This window comes from Camelina sativa, chromosome 10 (genome assembly GCF_030686135.1).
Source record: "Camelina sativa cultivar CO46 ecotype springtype chromosome 10, ASM3068613v1".
Taxonomy (NCBI): domain Eukaryota; kingdom Viridiplantae; phylum Streptophyta; class Magnoliopsida; order Brassicales; family Brassicaceae; genus Camelina; species Camelina sativa.
The window spans coordinates 5,583,464-5,603,317 of record NC_141889.1 but is presented as its reverse complement, the minus strand read 5'-3'; the positions used below and the strand labels follow the sequence as shown (position 1 = coordinate 5,603,317).

Below are 19,854 nucleotides of genomic sequence, written 5' to 3'. Positions count from 1 at the left end.
AATCTAGTAGATTTTTAATTCCTTGCAATTGGTCTCCTAACAATGGTGGTATCAGAGTTGTTAAGACCGGACACATGCTGTCCTTGTGACTTTGCGGATATGTTTCTAATCCACAAAAGCTTTTGCATCGAAGCAGAAAACCATGACTACAAGAGATGTACCTCGTGAATGAGTCTTCCCTAGATGCTGGTCGAGTCTTTTGTCTTATTCTCTTCTTTTTTGTAAATCTTGTTTTCATTGGAATGAAGCCTAAAATTGGATAACAGACAAGGCTTCTAGCTAGTTAAAGCTATGTGTGATCAAAAAAAGACTTATTGACAGCGAGTAGTAGACATGGGCTCAAAATGTTTTCTTTTTGACAAACCTGAAATGGGGCTTTGAAGTTTGAAACACCGGGCTCTTTATAAATAATGTTTTGAGTCATACAGAACTCTTAGTAGGCCACGTTTTGTTACCTTTGTGGAATTAGCTTATTCCTTTATTAGCAGTTAGCACTTTCTGATCAAAGCTGGCAGACACATTGTGGAGTCGTCAATTTTGGACAAAGAAGAGACCATGTCCAAATTGCCTTGTAGCTTCCCCTCTCCATGGGCATAGGCCATTCATTCCCCAAATTTTAAATCACACAATTTTCTAAAATGATATTTTATTCCACAGTTTCAAATCGTTTTCTTTCTATTTTTGTTCTTCCATTTGCACGTTTTGTCCTTGAAATGGCTTTTTCTTTGATTATTTTGACCCTTTCTATATCAAATTGGTCAAGACTTCAACACTGGCTCAACCCATCATCCACTAGGCTGGGCTGCGTATATATCTAACCCCAACTAATAAGACTTTTTTTCATTTAATAAAACAAGTTTCTCTGCCTATCTCTATCTATATAATCATCACACATCCATTAGAATTAAGCAAAACGCAGAACTAAAGAGATGGGTGAGATGATCAAAGCCAGACGCATACTCCTCTTCTCCATCATATTGCTCCTCTTCTTCTCTCAGACCTTTCTTTTGTGTTCAGCTAATGAGCATGGCTCAAGGAACCTCGCAGTGGTGATGAAGAAACGGGTGAAATACAGAGGACCTCGCAACACAACAAGCTCCTCGGCTTCAACTATGATGTTGCCAAGTTCCTTCTATATTGGTGCTGCTTCTTCTGCCTTCTTCGCTCTTCTTTTGTAAGCTCCGTTGTAGTGATCGTGATTTTACTGTTTCACAATGATTTATGTAAAGAAAAATTCTTCTATATGATTGATTTTGTAAAAACATTCAAATACAGTCAAAAACTCTGTTTTGTATTTATTTGCTCTGTTTCAAGATAGTGAAAGATAAACAATTGTATTACGACTTTTTATTTTGGAAGGCATTGATAATGATAAGGAATCTTCTCTTTGTTCCATTTAAGTTCTTTTCATATTGTTTGTCATATCTTCTCTGTGTTCAAGAAATTGTGAAATTTAAAAGATATATATGGATCCTCATCCACTGCTTTCCCAATCTAACACAAGCAGTTGCACACAACAGCTAGCTTCACGATTTCATCAGTTAGAAAAGCTTCTCCAATATCTATGTTCCATTTCTAGTTCTTTCATGTTTCATCCCATCACTTTCCTGGCTATATATAGCAACCAAATCATGCAAACAAGTCGTCACAGAACGAAGCTTCATAATTCTATAACCATCTCTTGACAGCCTGGTCACTACAACCATTTCTCTAGGTCATGATCGCCCAAAGATCCGCAGTATCCGTTCATGTGATACTGAGGGAAAACAGAGCTTTAAAAGATGATTGGACATCTCTTTTTTTTTATTATTGTTTTTTAAACCCATTATTTTTTTTGAGAGTTTGTCGCACGAAAGTGTTTTTTCCCGACATGTGTCGCATCTACACGTACCATCGGACCTTGACTTCTAATCGATTCTGTAGTTTATAAAATAAAATAAAAAAATTTGGCTTCTGTATTGATTTTTTGTTTTACTTTGATTCTAACGAAATAAACAAATCATGCAGACAAAAATGTGTTAATCAACACATGCGTGACCAAGACAAACGAGTGTTTTAATAAAGAAGAAGAAGAAGAAGAAAATCTCAAACATCTTGATGAATCTTTTAATCAATTAATGGAATAAGATGAAATCAACAAAAGAAGCAAAAACATTATAAAAAAAAAAGAAAAAGATAATGCAAACGCATAAATCAAGGTGATTGGGCGTAAAAAAGTGGACGACGGTACTCATCAAAGAATTGATCACGATCCACGTACACAATTGCATAGAGTGAGTAGATGATGCCCGGTACGTACCCCAGAAGCGTTAGGATCAGACATATCATAAACTCCGTCTGCACATTAATTTTTTTGACATTTACATAAACATTATAAGAAGCTCTTGACTGATAAACACACACATGTAAAGAGAAAGAGAGATGACGTACAGTGCAACAGCCATGCCTCAGACATACACCGAGAGGAGGGATGAGTATGGCGATCATTATTTCACAGCAAATCTCGCACCCATTCGCCATTTCTCAATGTTTTTTATCTTTCTTTTTTTTAGTTCCTTTGTTAGATCGAAAGGGCTAACTATATAAAAGGGAAGAGAGACAGAATAGAACCCAAAAAAACAGAGCCTGAAAACGACAGCGTTTGAAAGAAACCCATATACATATCTGATCAGTGATAACTGAAAAAGAAACAACATATTTTTAGTAAAGCCACTCTGAAGTTCTTTGTGTTGGCTTGTGCAGAAGATAATCTCTCATATATACTTTATGTTATCAAATAAAATTAAGATTTGTATATGAAAAAAAGACATGCCAATTAACGATCTAATTAGGAGTGATGTGATCTGTTGGAGGCCCGACCACACAACAGAGCATTTTTGGGCAAAGGGTATTCATCTTTGGGAGAGCGTACTGGAGAGTAAACTCGAAGGTAAAATTGTTGACCTAAGTATTGTCTCGCCCAAAACTGGCTCCTTAGATTCCACATCCCCACATTGTCCAATGCCACATATACAGCAGTCCAAGATTCTGGATATACCTACAACAAACCAAAACACTTTTCAGATTTGAGATCAAAATCAGTCAATTCTTTCTATTTTGATCCTAGAAGAGTTATGGAGAAAGTTTACGTACTTGAGTAGTGGAGCGAGAAACAGCATCTTTGAGGTTATACTCTCGTCTACTCGCCTGTGACCATGTTCCTTTACTGATCCTGTGGACAACTCTCGGACGTCAACGACCATTTACGCATTCATATAATTCTCTAAGTACCATTTAGCTTATTACTCTTACCCGACGTCCCAAAAGTTGTATCCATCGAGGTGGTAACTTTGGACGATCTTCTCACGGTTTTGAAAGACAATCTCAAGAAAGGCATTATGCTGTGCTCCCATCACTGCCGTGTCTAGCCTCATCCGTCCTCCTCTTCTCGGCTTGTCAGGGATGCTTCCAACTTTAAAAACATCTTTTATCTTAAAATAATCCGCCAGCTTCAACGGAGTATCCGAAGGCACAAACGATACGCCGTTTATGGCGTAACGTTGCTTTCTGTTCACAAGGGCAGCTGAGCTTTCCAATATCAAAGTCCTTGAAATCTTCATTTTACCATAATGGTTATCGCCTTGAGGGTTGGCCCTTGGCCCCGACGCAGTTAGGTTGGTCCTAATGGATTGGGCTTGTTTAATAGACCATTCTACATCATCTGGTTCAGGTCGTCGGGGAGGGACAACTTTAAGGAATTTGGAGTTGGAGTAGTGGAGATTGTATCCGGTCGTATGTTGTACGTGGATAAATCTTGTTGAGGCGACAATGGAATAGTTGTGGGGAGGTTGGTCCATGGTGACCAAGACAGAGTAAGTTTGACCTACATGAATGTCGAGTGAGGTGTACATGGATTGGACTGTGTGGGTTCCCTCGACCTCAATGAGCTTAAGCTGATGACCTAATATTTCGAAATTCAGGGAGGTTTGAAGCCCTACATTCGAGATTCTGAATCTGTACGTTTTACCTATCAATTTGGTCAACGAAAGTGATGAGAGGACGCTCAAATTTTTGTAAAAACAACGTAGTACTATTGAGAGTTTTTAATATGAACCTCTGTCGACGGTGAGAAAAGAAACATAACTTAATCCCTGGCCATTGATTAAGACTCCATCAGGCACCGTCGGTAACTTGCGTCCTTTGTCCAAAATTGCCTTCAAAGTCTGGATGTGGAATCCATTATGGTCATCATATACATATACATTAAAAATTATGGTCATCATCATATATATGTCAACAAAATATAATAATTAAATATTACTAGTTGGTAACTAAGAAATGCACCTTATGGTCACGTCGATACCAATCGCCTATGAGGAGGGTGAATTCTCCTGCGGGTTCAGGGAAAGGGACCGGGATGTCAGGGAGGCTGTAGATACGGAGGCTGCCATAACCACCGACCGCTTTTTGGACGGCCAGGGAAGGGAAGTAGAAGTAACTACCGATCTGGTCTTTGACTTGAAAGTTATAAGTGTAGTTCTTGCCCGGTGGGATAGGACAAGTCGTCCCAAACACTCCATCTTGGTAAGAGTTTTTCCTCATGTGCACTCCATTCCTTCATGTATCACTTTTTTGCTTTTATTAAATCGTTGATATTGTAATTAACATGAAAATTTTACGTGTTCACTAACAATACCCAACAAATTAACAAGATTTTGAAGAAACGTCACATGCATGTGCATGCAAATTGTTTCCTTCATACCATTTGCCAAATTCTAATCCATGTTTTAATATAACTTAAGCTTTTATTTAATTGGAAAGGGCTTGATACAAGCTTGTTAATGTTTATTGAATAAGAAAGTGGTAAAGAAGGATACATAGATCATACCAAGATAAGAGAAAGGGCTCGTCTAGATCGTTGTGAACAGTGATGACCAAATTGTCATTGGTGAGTGAGCGAATCTCCGGTCCAGGAAATTGTCCGTTTATTAGGATTCCCTGTGTGTTATAAATACAAATATAAGCATGATCAATACAAACACACAAGAAGCAAGTAGCCATTTTGTTGATCTTGGAAGAAAATGTACCCTTCGAGGCATACTATAGTTGGAGTAATGTCGCCGTAAGTGACCCTCCAGTTGTAAAAAAGGGTATCTCCAGCTTTAGCAAAATAAATGATGGTCGTCGTCATCATCATCCAAACAACTCCGTTTAGCCACCACCCCATACTCGATCTTGATGAAGGTTTAGTAATGAGAAAGAGAACAAAGGAGAAAAGGTTGGAAGAGAAAGCTTGAAGGTGAATATTGGAGGTTGTAGTAACCGTAAAATAACTCGGTGATGTATTTAAAGTCTAATGGGAAGCTTTCCAGTAAGCTAGATAACTAATTACGAGTATCATTCAAATTGGTCAAGACTTCAACACTGGCTCAACCCATCATCCACTAGGCTGGGCTGCGTATATATCTAACCCCAACTAATAAGACTTTTTTTCATTTAATAAAACAAGTTTCTCTGCCTATCTCTATCTATATAATCATCACACATCCATTAGAATTAAGCAAAACGCAGAACTAAAGAGATGGGTGAGATGATCAAAGCCAGACGCATACTCCTCTTCTCCATCATATTGCTCCTCTTCTTCTCTCAGACCTTTCTTTTGTGTTCAGCTAATGAGCATGGCTCAAGGAACCTCGCAGTGGTGATGAAGAAACGGGTGAAATACAGAGGACCTCGCAACACAACAAGCTCCTCGGCTTCAACTATGATGTTGCCAAGTTCCTTCTATATTGGTGCTGCTTCTTCTGCCTTCTTCGCTCTTCTTTTGTAAGCTCCGTTGTAGTGATCGTGATTTTACTGTTTCACAATGATTTATGTAAAGAAAAATTCTTCTATATGATTGATTTTGTAAAAACATTCAAATACAGTCAAAAACTCTGTTTTGTATTTATTTGCTCTGTTTCAAGATAGTGAAAGATAAACAATTGTATTACGACTTTTTATTTTGGAAGGCATTGATAATGATAAGGAATCTTCTCTTTGTTCCATTTAAGTTCTTTTCATATTGTTTGTCATATCTTCTCTGTGTTCAAGAAATTGTGAAATTTAAAAGATATATATGGATCCTCATCCACTGCTTTCCCAATCTAACACAAGCAGTTGCACACAACAGCTAGCTTCACGATTTCATCAGTTAGAAAAGCTTCTCCAATATCTATGTTCCATTTCTAGTTCTTTCATGTTTCATCCCATCACTTTCCTGGCTATATATAGCAACCAAATCATGCAAACAAGTCGTCACAGAACGAAGCTTCATAATTCTATAACCATCTCTTGACAGCCTGGTCACTACAACCATTTCTCTAGGTCATGATCGCCCAAAGATCCGCAGTATCCGTTCATGTGATACTGAGGGAAAACAGAGCTTTAAAAGATGATTGGACATCTCTTTTTTTTTATTATTGTTTTTTAAACCCATTATTTTTTTTGAGAGTTTGTCGCACGAAAGTGTTTTTTCCCGACATGTGTCGCATCTACACGTACCATCGGACCTTGACTTCTAATCGATTCTGTAGTTTATAAAATAAAATAAAAAAATTTGGCTTCTGTATTGATTTTTTGTTTTACTTTGATTCTAACGAAATAAACAAATCATGCAGACAAAAATGTGTTAATCAACACATGCGTGACCAAGACAAACGAGTGTTTTAATAAAGAAGAAGAAGAAGAAGAAAATCTCAAACATCTTGATGAATCTTTTAATCAATTAATGGAATAAGATGAAATCAACAAAAGAAGCAAAAACATTATAAAAAAAAAAGAAAAAGATAATGCAAACGCATAAATCAAGGTGATTGGGCGTAAAAAAGTGGACGACGGTACTCATCAAAGAATTGATCACGATCCACGTACACAATTGCATAGAGTGAGTAGATGATGCCCGGTACGTACCCCAGAAGCGTTAGGATCAGACATATCATAAACTCCGTCTGCACATTAATTTTTTTGACATTTACATAAACATTATAAGAAGCTCTTGACTGATAAACACACACATGTAAAGAGAAAGAGAGATGACGTACAGTGCAACAGCCATGCCTCAGACATACACCGAGAGGAGGGATGAGTATGGCGATCATTATTTCACAGCAAATCTCGCACCCATTCGCCATTTCTCAATGTTTTTTATCTTTCTTTTTTTTAGTTCCTTTGTTAGATCGAAAGGGCTAACTATATAAAAGGGAAGAGAGACAGAATAGAACCCAAAAAAACAGAGCCTGAAAACGACAGCGTTTGAAAGAAACCCATATACATATCTGATCAGTGATAACTGAAAAAGAAACAACATATTTTTAGTAAAGCCACTCTGAAGTTCTTTGTGTTGGCTTGTGCAGAAGATAATCTCTCATATATACTTTATGTTATCAAATAAAATTAAGATTTGTATATGAAAAAAAGACATGCCAATTAACGATCTAATTAGGAGTGATGTGATCTGTTGGAGGCCCGACCACACAACAGAGCATTTTTGGGCAAAGGGTATTCATCTTTGGGAGAGCGTACTGGAGAGTAAACTCGAAGGTAAAATTGTTGACCTAAGTATTGTCTCGCCCAAAACTGGCTCCTTAGATTCCACATCCCCACATTGTCCAATGCCACATATACAGCAGTCCAAGATTCTGGATATACCTACAACAAACCAAAACACTTTTCAGATTTGAGATCAAAATCAGTCAATTCTTTCTATTTTGATCCTAGAAGAGTTATGGAGAAAGTTTACGTACTTGAGTAGTGGAGCGAGAAACAGCATCTTTGAGGTTATACTCTCGTCTACTCGCCTGTGACCATGTTCCTTTACTGATCCTGTGGACAACTCTCGGACGTCAACGACCATTTACGCATTCATATAATTCTCTAAGTACCATTTAGCTTATTACTCTTACCCGACGTCCCAAAAGTTGTATCCATCGAGGTGGTAACTTTGGACGATCTTCTCACGGTTTTGAAAGACAATCTCAAGAAAGGCATTATGCTGTGCTCCCATCACTGCCGTGTCTAGCCTCATCCGTCCTCCTCTTCTCGGCTTGTCAGGGATGCTTCCAACTTTAAAAACATCTTTTATCTTAAAATAATCCGCCAGCTTCAACGGAGTATCCGAAGGCACAAACGATACGCCGTTTATGGCGTAACGTTGCTTTCTGTTCACAAGGGCAGCTGAGCTTTCCAATATCAAAGTCCTTGAAATCTTCATTTTACCATAATGGTTATCGCCTTGAGGGTTGGCCCTTGGCCCCGACGCAGTTAGGTTGGTCCTAATGGATTGGGCTTGTTTAATAGACCATTCTACATCATCTGGTTCAGGTCGTCGGGGAGGGACAACTTTAAGGAATTTGGAGTTGGAGTAGTGGAGATTGTATCCGGTCGTATGTTGTACGTGGATAAATCTTGTTGAGGCGACAATGGAATAGTTGTGGGGAGGTTGGTCCATGGTGACCAAGACAGAGTAAGTTTGACCTACATGAATGTCGAGTGAGGTGTACATGGATTGGACTGTGTGGGTTCCCTCGACCTCAATGAGCTTAAGCTGATGACCTAATATTTCGAAATTCAGGGAGGTTTGAAGCCCTACATTCGAGATTCTGAATCTGTACGTTTTACCTATCAATTTGGTCAACGAAAGTGATGAGAGGACGCTCAAATTTTTGTAAAAACAACGTAGTACTATTGAGAGTTTTTAATATGAACCTCTGTCGACGGTGAGAAAAGAAACATAACTTAATCCCTGGCCATTGATTAAGACTCCATCAGGCACCGTCGGTAACTTGCGTCCTTTGTCCAAAATTGCCTTCAAAGTCTGGATGTGGAATCCATTATGGTCATCATATACATATACATTAAAAATTATGGTCATCATCATATATATGTCAACAAAATATAATAATTAAATATTACTAGTTGGTAACTAAGAAATGCACCTTATGGTCACGTCGATACCAATCGCCTATGAGGAGGGTGAATTCTCCTGCGGGTTCAGGGAAAGGGACCGGGATGTCAGGGAGGCTGTAGATACGGAGGCTGCCATAACCACCGACCGCTTTTTGGACGGCCAGGGAAGGGAAGTAGAAGTAACTACCGATCTGGTCTTTGACTTGAAAGTTATAAGTGTAGTTCTTGCCCGGTGGGATAGGACAAGTCGTCCCAAACACTCCATCTTGGTAAGAGTTTTTCCTCATGTGCACTCCATTCCTTCATGTATCACTTTTTTGCTTTTATTAAATCGTTGATATTGTAATTAACATGAAAATTTTACGTGTTCACTAACAATACCCAACAAATTAACAAGATTTTGAAGAAACGTCACATGCATGTGCATGCAAATTGTTTCCTTCATACCATTTGCCAAATTCTAATCCATGTTTTAATATAACTTAAGCTTTTATTTAATTGGAAAGGGCTTGATACAAGCTTGTTAATGTTTATTGAATAAGAAAGTGGTAAAGAAGGATACATAGATCATACCAAGATAAGAGAAAGGGCTCGTCTAGATCGTTGTGAACAGTGATGACCAAATTGTCATTGGTGAGTGAGCGAATCTCCGGTCCAGGAAATTGTCCGTTTATTAGGATTCCCTGTGTGTTATAAATACAAATATAAGCATGATCAATACAAACACACAAGAAGCAAGTAGCCATTTTGTTGATCTTGGAAGAAAATGTACCCTTCGAGGCATACTAGTTGGAGTAATGTCGCCGTAAGTGACCCTCCAGTTGTAAAAAAGGGTATCTCCAGCTTTAGCAAAATAAATGATGGTCGTCGTCATCATCATCCAAACAACTCCGTTTAGCCACCACCCCATACTCGATCTTGATGAAGGTTTAGTAATGAGAAAGAGAACAAAGGAGAAAAGGTTGGAAGAGAAAGCTTGAAGGTGAATATTGGAGGTTGTAGTAACCGTAAAATAACTCGGTGATGTATTTAAAGTCTAATGGGAAGCTTTCCAGTAAGCTAGATAACTAATTACGAGTATCATTCAATTTGTAATGAAGAGAAGTGATATGTGGCAAGCCCATTAATTGGCCTTGTTATGCATTCTCATTGTGAGCTATTTCAAGCGGATTCAATATTTTACTATAGTGAGACCAGTTGATAACACACTCTGAATATTATAATAAATTTTAAATAGAGAAAAGGGTGAATGCCTTTTGGATTTGACTTTGGGTGAATACATTCGCATTAGTAGAGACGACCAACATGCTTAGTTAGTAGTCCTCGGGATTCGACTAAACAAGGCTCTATTCTAATTGTTTATTAAGAGCACATGATAGAGGATCTTATATTGTCCAAAATGACAACTTTCTAGTCTCAATACAGTTTTAAAATTTCAAGACCTCGGATAATGTGTTAAATTGGAGAAAACCACAGTTAAAAAAACCAAAAAATGAGGGTTAGAGTTTGCAGAACCAAAAGAAAAAAAAAGAAGAGCACAGCATTTACATACACACATAATCTGTCTTGTAGCTTCACGTGACTCTCTTTAACCCCTCCCGACCAAAAATAAAACTACTAAAAATCACAGAAGAAAGAGAAAGAAACAGAGGAATAGGGGTAAAAACGGTAAAAAACCAACAAGATGGGATGATGAAGAGAGGCTCCTCTGAAACTGAAGAGAGTCAACGGCTAATGGCATGTTCTCTTGGTCAGGACTGCACTTGTTGAGGTGAGGTGGGTGTGGACTGTACATAATGGCTCTTAACACAGCAGAAACTGTGGGGATGTATGCCGTTTTGTTACGAGCCAGTAGCCATGTGAGTCCCATGAGCTGGCAGTCTTTGCTCATCATCTTACTCCCTCTCTCTGTTGTTGTCCTCTTGTTTCCTCCTCTAACCTTTAGCTGTAATCCATCAAAATTTGAAACCAAAACCAAAAAAAAAAAACAAGATTTTTAAGTAAAAAAAAGATTTTAAAAAATTATAATATGGGAAAAATATTGCGTGTAGAAAGTGAAGGGTTTCAGAGTGTTTCAGTGCTTTTTTGGGTTATACGAAAAAAGAAAGTTTCTGAAAAAGCACATCTCCAATTGTTTGCAACCTAAAAGGATAGCCAAAGATAACAATAATGTTTAAAGATAACAATGTGTTTGTGTGTGGATGTGTCTTTTTCAACATAAACCCTAAATTAACAGTAAAATTTTGTAATTGCTAGTATGGTGGTGAACATGTTACTCATCGATAGAGAGTGACAGCTAATGAACATTCTGAAGAAGACTTCACGCAAATGAAAGCAAAACATTTATTATGCTTTTAAGGGAAAAAAAAATCATTAAATGCTGTGTGAGAATCCTTAGTATAGGGGACATAAAGGATGAAAATTTAATGTAACGGAATGCAAAAAAAAAAAAATCCGAACTTTAACGAAAACAAAATATAAAAATTGGACCTTTTGAAGAGCGCCGAGGCATCTGGTACAACCAGAGTAAGTTGAGTTCCGACATTCTTTCTCAAGATTCTTCACGGCGGCTGTGGGAGTTGCGTTTTTGAAGCCGGAGGAGACGTTAAAAGCTGCGGGGCAAGAGAGAGAGCTAATCTGGTGGAGACGAATGCCACAGAAGCACAAGATTGCATCGCAGCTGGAGTTAGGCTGAGGGATCTTGATTTGTTTAGTCAAAAGCGCGGTCTGCAATGTGTTGACGCACTTCTGCGAATCGTCAGGCTTCATGGGTTCGTCGGGGTCAGAAGATTCGGGAGTCGGAGCAGGAGCTGGTAGCTGTAGAGCAGAGCGAGCGTGAGCTGCGAAGAGCCACGCGGCTAGAACAGGGCAGCATCGGCTCCGGTCAAGGTTTCTTCCGCAGGCTTCTTTGACGCCACCGAAAAGCTCGTCGGAGAGGTCAAGACGACAGCTTTGTGCTTGGGTTTCGACGGGGAAGGCTGGTACAGTGTTGGATTGGACCGGTTCAACGAGCAGGTTGCTCAAGACTGTGGGGAAGATGAGAGAACAGAGGAGGACGAGGAGTAAAGTGGAACTTTTCTTCATTCTAAATGGCTAAAGAGAGAGGTAGAGAGAGAAGTGGAGTTAGAGAAAATTGAAAGTGGTTTATCAAATCTCTCTCACAGTCTTTTAGATTCTGAGATTCACGAAGAAAAGCAGCCTTCCATTATTCACTATCTTCTCTCTCTTTTGTTCTGTCCAAAGGACTATTGTGAAGAGAGAGAGAGAGATGTGATGGGAGAAAGAAAAAAACAAAGAGATTCCTGACTTTGGCAGTTTCTAGTTTGGTTTATAGTCTATAATCCCTTTGTAAACTGTGATTAGCACATGAAATTATAAGGCTTGTCTTTTTGGCAAATGTACTAAGATCCTTAACTACATAACGTATATACTTAGTTCATATCTATAGATATAAATTAGTCATGTTTAATTTGCATGTAGATGTAGGCTTTTAATTTCGTAAAACGCTCCCAAAAATATGTGAAAGAGACAAAATTAAAGATATATGAGTTAGAAAAGAAAATAAATAAATATGAATGGTGGAGAAACATAACGAGGTGAGGTGAGATGCGAATGAAGCATACTCACACGAAGAAAAGGGTCATTTTCTAAAAGACAAAACACACAAAAACCTACTACAATCATATATTAAATCATTGATTCGCTTTTTGTGCATTGACAAAAAAAATAAAAATAATAGCCTTTTTTTCAAACGGGTAGTAGGAATATGAGCCGGAGGCCCGCCTAGGGAAACGGTCCGTCAGAAAGGAAAAAAGTAAAAACTCCTAAAAGGCGAGAAAAAGGTGTCCCCACTTTCACTAATCTCTTCCCTTAATATTCTCATCATTTTTAAGCTCCAAATTCTACCAATTAGAGCATTTTCACACGTTCTTTGTTTGCTTTACTTACTTGCCCCATACCAAATACCACAATCCCTCTCAAATTGTAAAGTACCTATCTATATAAGACTTAGATTTAACTGTTCCAACACGAGATGTAAACTAATCCACTCAACTTTGAATGACTATGTTCAACCGACATATCAGCCTTAGATTGGGCCAAATTAGCAGCTTTAAGTGTTTTAAAATGGACCTTGAAGTGGGCTTAGTATTGACTCCCCTAATTAATTTGACTGACGCTTATTGTATAGTTCGAACAAAACAATATTGGGAACAATATTTGATGTGTTTTGCTCATTTCATTCGTTATCCGCGGCGAATGATAGACAACTGTCTATAGGACTATAGCCATTTCGTTTTAGGATAACTTGATTGACGCTTATAATTTTATGTTTGCTTCCGCCGACTGTGTATATGGAGTAGAGTTGATAGCTCTCCTAAGCTTTTAAATTATAGACTTATAAATTTATCTTTGACAGAAAAAGAGTTTATACATCCAACCAAAGAAAGAATACAACAAAGAATCAAAGGTGTAAAAAAGATGTTGTACAAGGGATAAGCATATATAGTAAATTAAAACATAAAGTCATCTAAGATGAAATCGTCCGGAAAACCAAAGTCGAAGAAACTACTGGGGTTGGCTTCTTCTGCTTCAATGCTATTTTGTTGTGGGGAAGACATTGGCGTTGACATGAGCGAGTCTAAGTCAAAAGTACTCTCTGACAGAGGTGGTAATACATCTGCAGGACCAACGTCGTCGAGTCTCGGGTTCATAGGCTGGAAAGATGAAATCTCATTATTGTTTGTTGGGGTTGTAGTACTCTCGGTTTGTGGTTGAGACGATTCCGATGATGTGATAGGAGTTTGAAGATTCTGACCGAGGTTTGATGCGTAGGTTGGATTAGGGTTTTGAAGTGGCAAGAGAAGAGAGGCTAGCCTCAATAAATCAGGATTAAGCAGAGAAGACGCATGAGTTGCAACTGATGTAAAGTTTTGCTGATTAAAAATTACCCCTAGAAGTGAGGACAAATCAAGAAGATCAAGGCGTGGGGAGTGAGTAACAGGGTCGATGCCGCTCCTCACAAGTCTCTTGCGGATATGAGTGTTCCAATGGTTTTTTATTTCGTTATCAGTTCTTCCTGGTAGACGAGCTGCTATTGCTGACCACCTAATAACATTAATCAATTCAATATTAGTGACAATAATGTATTGATTAATATTAAACTCCTTTTTATTATTCTAATATAGGTCAATACGTACTAGTAAAGTACTAATAATAGTTTATTTGGAGTTGATGGCCTACATTTGACATGTACGCTCCGCATGCAAACGTACGTTCTCACTTTTTTCATTAATTTAACATACAAAAGCTGTAGCTGATGATTATGAATCTGAAACAAATGATTATGGTGTGAATGAAGCTTACTTGTTTCCCATAACACTGTGAAGCTGAATGATAGTTTCTTCTTCCTCAAAGGAGAATCTTCCTCTCTTGATGTCCGGTCTTAGATAATTGGTCCATCGGAGACGGCAGCTTTTTCCGCATCTTTGAAGTCCTTTAATTAGTACAATAGGACTTATAAGTGTGTGATTCAATTTTATAGAGAATATATCATGTTAGAACAAAAAAGATAAAGAATATGTATTTGTACGTACCAGCATTTTTAGGTAGAATACGCCAATTGCCCGGACCATGAAATCGTATATAATCGATTAGTTTCTGATCTTCCTCAGCCGTCCATGGTCCTTTCTTCACTCCATTCTTGTCACAACAAGGTGATCTTCCCATCTTTGTTTTGTTTCGTACAAGATGTATATACAATGATATATCGACGTTAAAATTCGAGTAATAGTTTGGTTCTGTTTATGTAGATAAAGGGATCGAAGAGCGAAGGGGAGTTTCTTAAAGGAGGAGTTGAGTTTTATAAATGTCAATGTTTGGATGGACTCATACCTTCTCCATTCATTTCTTTATATAGGAGATGAGAAATGTTGAGAACTTAGTTAATGAGGAGGGGAGCGAAGGTCAATTCCACTTGGCATGTACATAATATGCCACGTCCTTTTGAGCCACAATAATACATTCAAAAGGAAGAATACAAACCTTGCCTAGACCTCATATCACCGATCGTTTTTTTTTGTTACTGTATATTCTAGAAACGATCCACGTGACAGAGATGCATGGTATTTTATTACAATCTATCTATCTAACTTAGATTCTGTGACTCTGTCAGTACAACTAATCATAATCATAAGTCACAAATGTAATATTTAATTTGGAGTGAAATAACGTACTCTTGTATATAGAAAAAGGAATGTAACTATAAGAGATTAAAATAGACTTTATGGTAATAACTATTCGGGTGGGATCGTAGTTTTTTACATTATGGTCGTGAGAGTCAGATTAAGCACATTGATAATTTCGCATGTTTTGCTTTTAGTTTGTGGATTAAGTTATTGACTTTTGCTTAAACAAAAAGGATCTTGTTGACTTTGCATGTCAATATAGGTCAGTTGACTTCTACATACATGTTTGGTCAAAAAAAACCCTGGAAAGTTAAGTTTGATAATATATGTTGCGTTGAATTTTGTAAACATAAAGCCTAGAGTTTCAAAGGTAAAGAGAGTGAGGACGGTAAAGTAGTTGGATATTCTCATCAAATATAATTCAAATAACGTGTTAATGTCATGTGCCTTGTGCTTTCAAAATTCATGATGAGGCGAATTGCAACATTTTACTTATATACAGCGTAATTCCAAGTTCAATTGTAGGAGATTGCTTGTGGAAGGGTCTCTCCGAATAGCCATCCACGTCGGCATTATCTTAGATTCTTAGAACGATTTCAAAAAGCAAATAAAATAACAACAAAACAAGAGGGAAGCTTTATTTTTGTTTGTTAAATTGTTGGTGGAAAGCTGTGCAACAAACTTTGAATAACCATATCATCATCACCTTTTATCACAAGAGAACCACACAGGCTTCTCCGGAGTTCACACCAAAGCTATTTGTCCATATTTTTAGAATATTTTTCATAGCTTTCCTAACATAGCAATGTGTGGGTTCATGAAGAATGAGACACGTGGAAAACAAATGTGTTGTGGGATTGTCCTTTTCATTTCTCTTTTGCATCATTTTCATCTACTCTTAGGTTATGTTTCTGGATTGGTCAGCATCAGCATCAGAGTTTTACCAAAACAAAAAATCGGTCAGCGTCATAGGTGATGTCAAGTCAAAGATTGTGTCAAGTCATCGCATATTAGGAGATTCTCGAACAAGGCCTCTCACCACAGCGGTTTACTTAATGGGCCACCAGTGGACTTAACCCTTACATTGTAATGGGTTTATGCTATTGTTGCCAGCAGGTTATTTTCATCCAACTTATAATTTTAACCTTAATATTATAAAAATATAGAAAACATGATGACAAAAAGTTTGTAGAATATCTAAATATGTATAAATTGATATAAATATACTAAACTAGTAAAGATATACATATATGCAATATGATGACAAAAAACAATATTTGTAAATTGTCTAAACTTTATTTAAATTAAATATCAAATTATCTAAACTTAATTTGTCTTAATTAGCATTAACTAAAAAAGGAAACAAATCTTGGTAAATAATCTTCAGATCCTCCATAATCATGATTCCTAGTTTAATTTTTCCCTACCTCTAGAGATATGATGGTATATGTTATGACGTCTTCTTCGATCGTCTCTTTTGCATGATTAACAGTTAACATTGTCGATTTCGACTATTTTATATATATGACGACGAGCATGGAAAAATACAAGAATTTATCAGATTTTCTCAAGAGATTCTACATTCCTTCGTACGTTCTCTCGCCTGACAAAGCCGAGCCTTTGGTGCAACCTAGTAGTGGTACTCAACCTGAGAGCCCGATCCTCGTATTCATCAACTCCAAAAGCGGAGGTCAACTAGGAGCTGAACTCATCCTTACCTACCGCACTCTGCTCAACGATAAGCAGGTCTTTAATTATATCAATTTACCCTAGCTAATTAACGATTCGTTGTTTTTTTGAAAAATCTAGAAAACGATCTTGAATAATTGATTCTTCTTGATTACGGAATCCTGTATTTTTTTTAACCTAAAACCCTAAAATCAAACTTTACTGAAATATTACAATTATTAAAATTGCAAAAGAATGGTCTGAATTGATGTAGTAATTAAAAAGAAAAGAATGGTCTGAATTACTTAAATCATATATTATATACTGAGTTATTATTGATTATATAGCACGTTTGTTGTCTAGGTTTTTGATCTAGAGGCAGAGACTCCGGATAAGGTGCTGCAGAGAATTTATCTTAATCTAGAGAGGCTAAAGGACGATGGTTTCGCTTGCAAGATTCGAGACAAGTTGAAAATAATCGTGAGTTATATATTCTTTGGTATGTAGAACAAAAAAGTGTTATAATAATTAAGTGATTAAGCATGAGTTCTGTTTTTAATCAGGTTGCAGGGGGAGATGGAACAGCTGGTTGGCTCCTTGGAGTTGTTTCTGATCTTAAATTGTCGAATCCACCACCAATTGCTACGGTTCCTTTGGGTACAGGAAACAACCTTCCGTTTGCATTTGGATGGGTTAGTATGTTCACATTAGACTGATTCACATGATTATATATATCATATCATATTGTATCCCACCATCATATTTTTCTAGCTTCTTACAAATTTCATCTTCAGGGTAAGAAAAATCCTGGAACAAATAGGTGTTCCGTGGAGTCCTTTTTGGATCAAGTGATCAACGCAAAAGAGATGAAGATAGACAAGTACTTCCACATATATATATATATGCCACATATTCTTTTCCAATTTTCAAATATTATTATACTTTAATTTTGAGTTGATATATGTATGAATTTTTTTTTAATCTTAATTAAGTTGGCACGTACTTATGAGGATGAAGGCACCCGAAAAAGGCTCTTGTAATCCTATGCCACCTCTTGAGCTACCACATGCATTTCATAGTGTTTTACCATCAGATCAAGAATATATGGTAAGATATATTATCATCTTCTCTTGGGCACCATCTCTTCCTTTTCTTCTTAATTTTATGATAGACATTTTCAAATTTTTCAGGAAGGTTACCAAACATTTCGTGGGGGATTCTGGAATTACTTTAGCCTGGGTAAGAATTTATGCTCTTTCTCTTTTTTTTTCCCCTCCATAAACAGCACTGACTGTAGATAAATGATATCATGTCATTGGATTTATAAGTTAGTTGTAAACTAAAATAACAGCCATTAATCAATCTTACTGCAGGAATGGATGCTCAAGTATCCCATGCATTTCATTCCCAGAGAAGACGTCACCCAGAAAAGTTTAAAAGTCAGCTGGCTAATCAGGTTTACATACCTTTTTTTTTTACCTTATCTTGATCAAGTGATGTGGCTCTAATGTTGTCACTAATGGGACAACTTCTGCCTATTTCACCTGATTACATTTTATAGTGTAAACTAAAATAACCTAACAAGTAATGTTTCCAATTGATTTACATGACGTTCCAGAGCACATATCTTAAGCTTAGTTGCACTCAAGGATGGTTTTGTGCCTCTCTTTTTCACCCTTCTTCACTGTAAGTATTAATTTCTTTTTGCTTATCCATTAGTTGTTTCCTGTCTTGTTGGGATCTAGAAACCCTGCATATGTCAATGAAATCTCTTATACTATATGGCGTTTGTTGCAGAAACATAGCTCACCTTGCGAAGGTTCAGATTTGTAATAAACTTGGCCAGTGGAATGATCTTGTCATTCCCCAAAGGTAACTATATAAATAAAAGGTTATAGGAGGCTTCTTGTACCCAATGATAATTACTTAACATTGATCTTTGTCCTGGCAGCATCAGGTCCATAGTATGTTTGAATCTTCCTAGCTTTTCTGGAGGTCTAGATCCTTGGGGAACACCAAATCCCAAGAAACAACGTGATGTAGGAGGCTTTTAACATTCTCTTCACATTGCTTCAATAATCTACTAAAAACAATGGATTAACTTTATTTGTTGATGTCTCAACAGAGAAGCCTAACTCCACCATTCGTTGACGATGGACTCATCGAAATAGTTGGGTTTAGAAATGCTTGGCATGGTCTTGTTCTGTTCACTCCAAATGGCCATGGGACACGACTTGCACAGGTAAGTAAATTTAAAGTTGTATAAGACAAAATTGTGAGTAAGCCACATTTTAAACCCAACATGTGTGTGTGTGTTTTTGTATAGGCAAACCAAATCAGGTTTGAATTTAAAAAAGGTGCAGCGAAGCATGCATACATGAGAACGGACGGAGAGCCATGGAAACAACCACTTCCACTGGATGATGAAACTGTGATGGTAGAGATCTCACATCATGGACAAGTCAACATGCTTGCAACCCAAAATTGCTGCTCCAAAAGCATGAATGAGTCTTCTTCCACAACCCCGGTTTAGTGATGATGAAGATGACTCATCCAAAGTTCTTTGATATTTCTTATCTTAGATATTCAGTTATATGTTTGACTCTTAAAACAATCTTCCTCCTTTTTTTATGTGGCTTCTGTGTTTAGACTCTAATTTAAAACTCTAATCTCGTTGGGATGTTTTTTGTTCCAGAATCTACTACAAACATTTAAATCAAATCTCTTTTTTGTGCTCGTATTTTAACTACTAACGATCATCAACCCAGCGCCCAGACGCACCTAGCCTCTGTTTCTTGACCCCTGTTCTTTCTCCTTATGTTCAGACATCCAAATCATAACAAAATGACACAGTTATGCGGCTGTTCTCTAGGATGTCCAAAAGTCGACTTTTATCTCCAGGTGAGATAATAATTAAACAGACTCCTTTTTTTCCGCAGAGTGAAGTGGAGCTGCTCTCAGTATAAGTCCCTATGTTGAAAACGTAATGTTTCATGCATGCTGATTCATTCTACAGTTACTGTGTGGCCCTTGTGGTCGCGTCCCAACAAACACTTGAAGGTTGGGTTTCAAAGCA

General features: G+C 37.4%; 7 protein-coding genes and 2 pseudogenes across 9 annotated transcripts; 3 read left to right on the top strand and 6 right to left on the bottom strand.

Moving 5' to 3' along the window:
- Positions 1-731: 731 nt before the first annotated feature.
- Positions 732-1,395, top strand: LOC147935832 (uncharacterized). Its single transcript, XM_087470549.1, has one exon. It carries the CDS (start codon positions 930-932, stop codon positions 1,176-1,178), a length of 249 nt encoding a protein of 82 aa, XP_087326675.1. The 5' UTR covers positions 732-929; the 3' UTR covers positions 1,179-1,395.
- Positions 1,396-2,076: 681 nt separating this feature from the next.
- Positions 2,077-2,632, bottom strand: LOC147935831 (PMP3 family protein At2g24040-like). The gene is made up of 2 exons (XM_087469634.1): positions 2,431-2,632; positions 2,077-2,337 (listed from the first exon to the last, which is right to left on the bottom strand). Exons 1-2 carry the CDS (start codon positions 2,518-2,520, stop codon positions 2,194-2,196), a joined length of 234 nt encoding a protein of 77 aa, XP_087325760.1. The 5' UTR covers positions 2,521-2,632; the 3' UTR covers positions 2,077-2,193.
- Positions 2,633-3,287: 655 nt separating this feature from the next.
- Positions 3,288-5,301, bottom strand: LOC104733255 (L-ascorbate oxidase homolog; annotated as a pseudogene).
- Positions 5,302-5,453: 152 nt separating this feature from the next.
- Positions 5,454-6,026, top strand: LOC109126997 (uncharacterized). Its single transcript, XM_019231044.2, has one exon. The coding sequence runs from the start codon at positions 5,561-5,563 to the stop codon at positions 5,807-5,809; it is 249 nt and encodes an 82-aa protein (XP_019086589.1). The 5' UTR covers positions 5,454-5,560; the 3' UTR covers positions 5,810-6,026.
- A 681-nt stretch (positions 6,027-6,707) lies between these two features.
- On the bottom strand, positions 6,708-7,263 carry LOC147935830 (PMP3 family protein At2g24040-like). Its single transcript, XM_087468250.1, has 2 exons — positions 7,062-7,263; positions 6,708-6,968 (listed from the first exon to the last, which is right to left on the bottom strand). The coding sequence occupies exons 1-2, from the start codon at positions 7,149-7,151 to the stop codon at positions 6,825-6,827; spliced, it is 234 nt and encodes a 77-aa protein (XP_087324376.1). The 5' UTR covers positions 7,152-7,263; the 3' UTR covers positions 6,708-6,824.
- LOC104717407 (L-ascorbate oxidase homolog) lies at positions 7,236-10,059 on the bottom strand. Of its 2 annotated transcripts, XM_019230945.2 has the most exons (7): positions 9,698-10,059; positions 9,499-9,608; positions 8,955-9,225; positions 8,725-8,833; positions 7,923-8,637; positions 7,764-7,842; positions 7,236-7,668 (listed from the first exon to the last, which is right to left on the bottom strand). In XM_019230945.2, exons 1-7 carry the CDS (start codon positions 9,833-9,835, stop codon positions 7,459-7,461), a joined length of 1,632 nt encoding a protein of 543 aa, XP_019086490.2. In that variant the 5' UTR covers positions 9,836-10,059; the 3' UTR covers positions 7,236-7,458. The 2 variants fall into 2 exon arrangements, with proteins under 2 accessions (XP_019086490.2, XP_087324375.1); XM_087468249.1 differs by lacking the exons at positions 7,236-7,668; positions 7,764-7,842 and having other exon boundaries at positions 7,919-8,637; positions 9,698-9,963.
- A 317-nt stretch (positions 10,060-10,376) lies between these two features.
- Positions 10,377-12,388, bottom strand: LOC104717406 (putative GPI-anchored protein At4g28100). The gene is made up of 2 exons (XM_010434959.3): positions 11,416-12,388; positions 10,377-10,870 (listed from the first exon to the last, which is right to left on the bottom strand). The coding sequence occupies exons 1-2, from the start codon at positions 12,007-12,009 to the stop codon at positions 10,550-10,552; spliced, it is 915 nt and encodes a 304-aa protein (XP_010433261.1). The 5' UTR covers positions 12,010-12,388; the 3' UTR covers positions 10,377-10,549.
- A 918-nt stretch (positions 12,389-13,306) lies between these two features.
- LOC104717404 (transcription factor MYB41-like) lies at positions 13,307-14,809 on the bottom strand. The gene is made up of 3 exons (XM_010434958.2): positions 14,520-14,809; positions 14,290-14,419; positions 13,307-14,031 (listed from the first exon to the last, which is right to left on the bottom strand). Exons 1-3 carry the CDS (start codon positions 14,650-14,652, stop codon positions 13,437-13,439), a joined length of 858 nt encoding a protein of 285 aa, XP_010433260.1. The 5' UTR covers positions 14,653-14,809; the 3' UTR covers positions 13,307-13,436.
- Positions 14,810-16,517: 1,708 nt separating this feature from the next.
- Positions 16,518-19,518, top strand: LOC104717400 (diacylglycerol kinase 6-like; annotated as a pseudogene). Its single transcript, XR_015568494.1, has 12 exons — positions 16,518-16,856; positions 17,142-17,258; positions 17,342-17,470; positions 17,573-17,658; positions 17,771-17,885; positions 17,969-18,017; positions 18,152-18,234; positions 18,397-18,464; positions 18,576-18,650; positions 18,730-18,817; positions 18,904-19,020; positions 19,105-19,518. The product of XR_015568494.1 is annotated as a diacylglycerol kinase 6-like (transcript).
- Positions 19,519-19,854: the final 336 nt, after the last annotated feature.

Excerpts from the sequence above, each read along its gene's own strand:
- LOC147935832 (XM_087470549.1), top strand. The coding sequence starts at position 930 with ATGGGTGAGATGATCAAAGCCAGACGCATACTCCTCTTCTCCATCATA.
- LOC147935831 (XM_087469634.1), bottom strand. The coding sequence starts at position 2,520 with ATGGCGAATGGGTGCGAGATTTGCTGTGAAATAATGATCGCCATACTC. Across the intron at positions 2,338-2,430 it reads TGAGGCATGGCTGTTGCACT|ACGGAGTTTATGATATGTCT; the intron begins GTACGTCATCTC and ends ATTAATGTGCAG.
- LOC109126997 (XM_019231044.2), top strand. The coding sequence starts at position 5,561 with ATGGGTGAGATGATCAAAGCCAGACGCATACTCCTCTTCTCCATCATA.
- LOC147935830 (XM_087468250.1), bottom strand. The coding sequence starts at position 7,151 with ATGGCGAATGGGTGCGAGATTTGCTGTGAAATAATGATCGCCATACTC. Across the intron at positions 6,969-7,061 it reads TGAGGCATGGCTGTTGCACT|ACGGAGTTTATGATATGTCT; the intron begins GTACGTCATCTC and ends ATTAATGTGCAG.
- LOC104717407 (XM_019230945.2), bottom strand. The coding sequence starts at position 9,835 with ATGGGGTGGTGGCTAAACGGAGTTGTTTGGATGATGATGACGACGACC. Across the intron at positions 8,834-8,954 it reads GGTATCGACGTGACCATAAG|ACTTTGAAGGCAATTTTGGA; the intron begins GTGCATTTCTTA and ends TTCCACATCCAG. Across the intron at positions 8,638-8,724 it reads TTTTCTCACCGTCGACAGAG|GTAAAACGTACAGATTCAGA; the intron begins GTTCATATTAAA and ends CCAAATTGATAG.
- LOC104717406 (XM_010434959.3), bottom strand. The coding sequence starts at position 12,009 with ATGAAGAAAAGTTCCACTTTACTCCTCGTCCTCCTCTGTTCTCTCATC. Across the intron at positions 10,871-11,415 it reads GCCTCGGCGCTCTTCAAAAG|CTAAAGGTTAGAGGAGGAAA; the intron begins GTCCAATTTTTA and ends GATGGATTACAG.
- LOC104717404 (XM_010434958.2), bottom strand. The coding sequence starts at position 14,652 with ATGGGAAGATCACCTTGTTGTGACAAGAATGGAGTGAAGAAAGGACCA. Across the intron at positions 14,420-14,519 it reads TATTCTACCTAAAAATGCTG|GACTTCAAAGATGCGGAAAA; the intron begins GTACGTACAAAT and ends TACTAATTAAAG. Across the intron at positions 14,032-14,289 it reads CACAGTGTTATGGGAAACAA|GTGGTCAGCAATAGCAGCTC; the intron begins GTAAGCTTCATT and ends TAATGTTATTAG.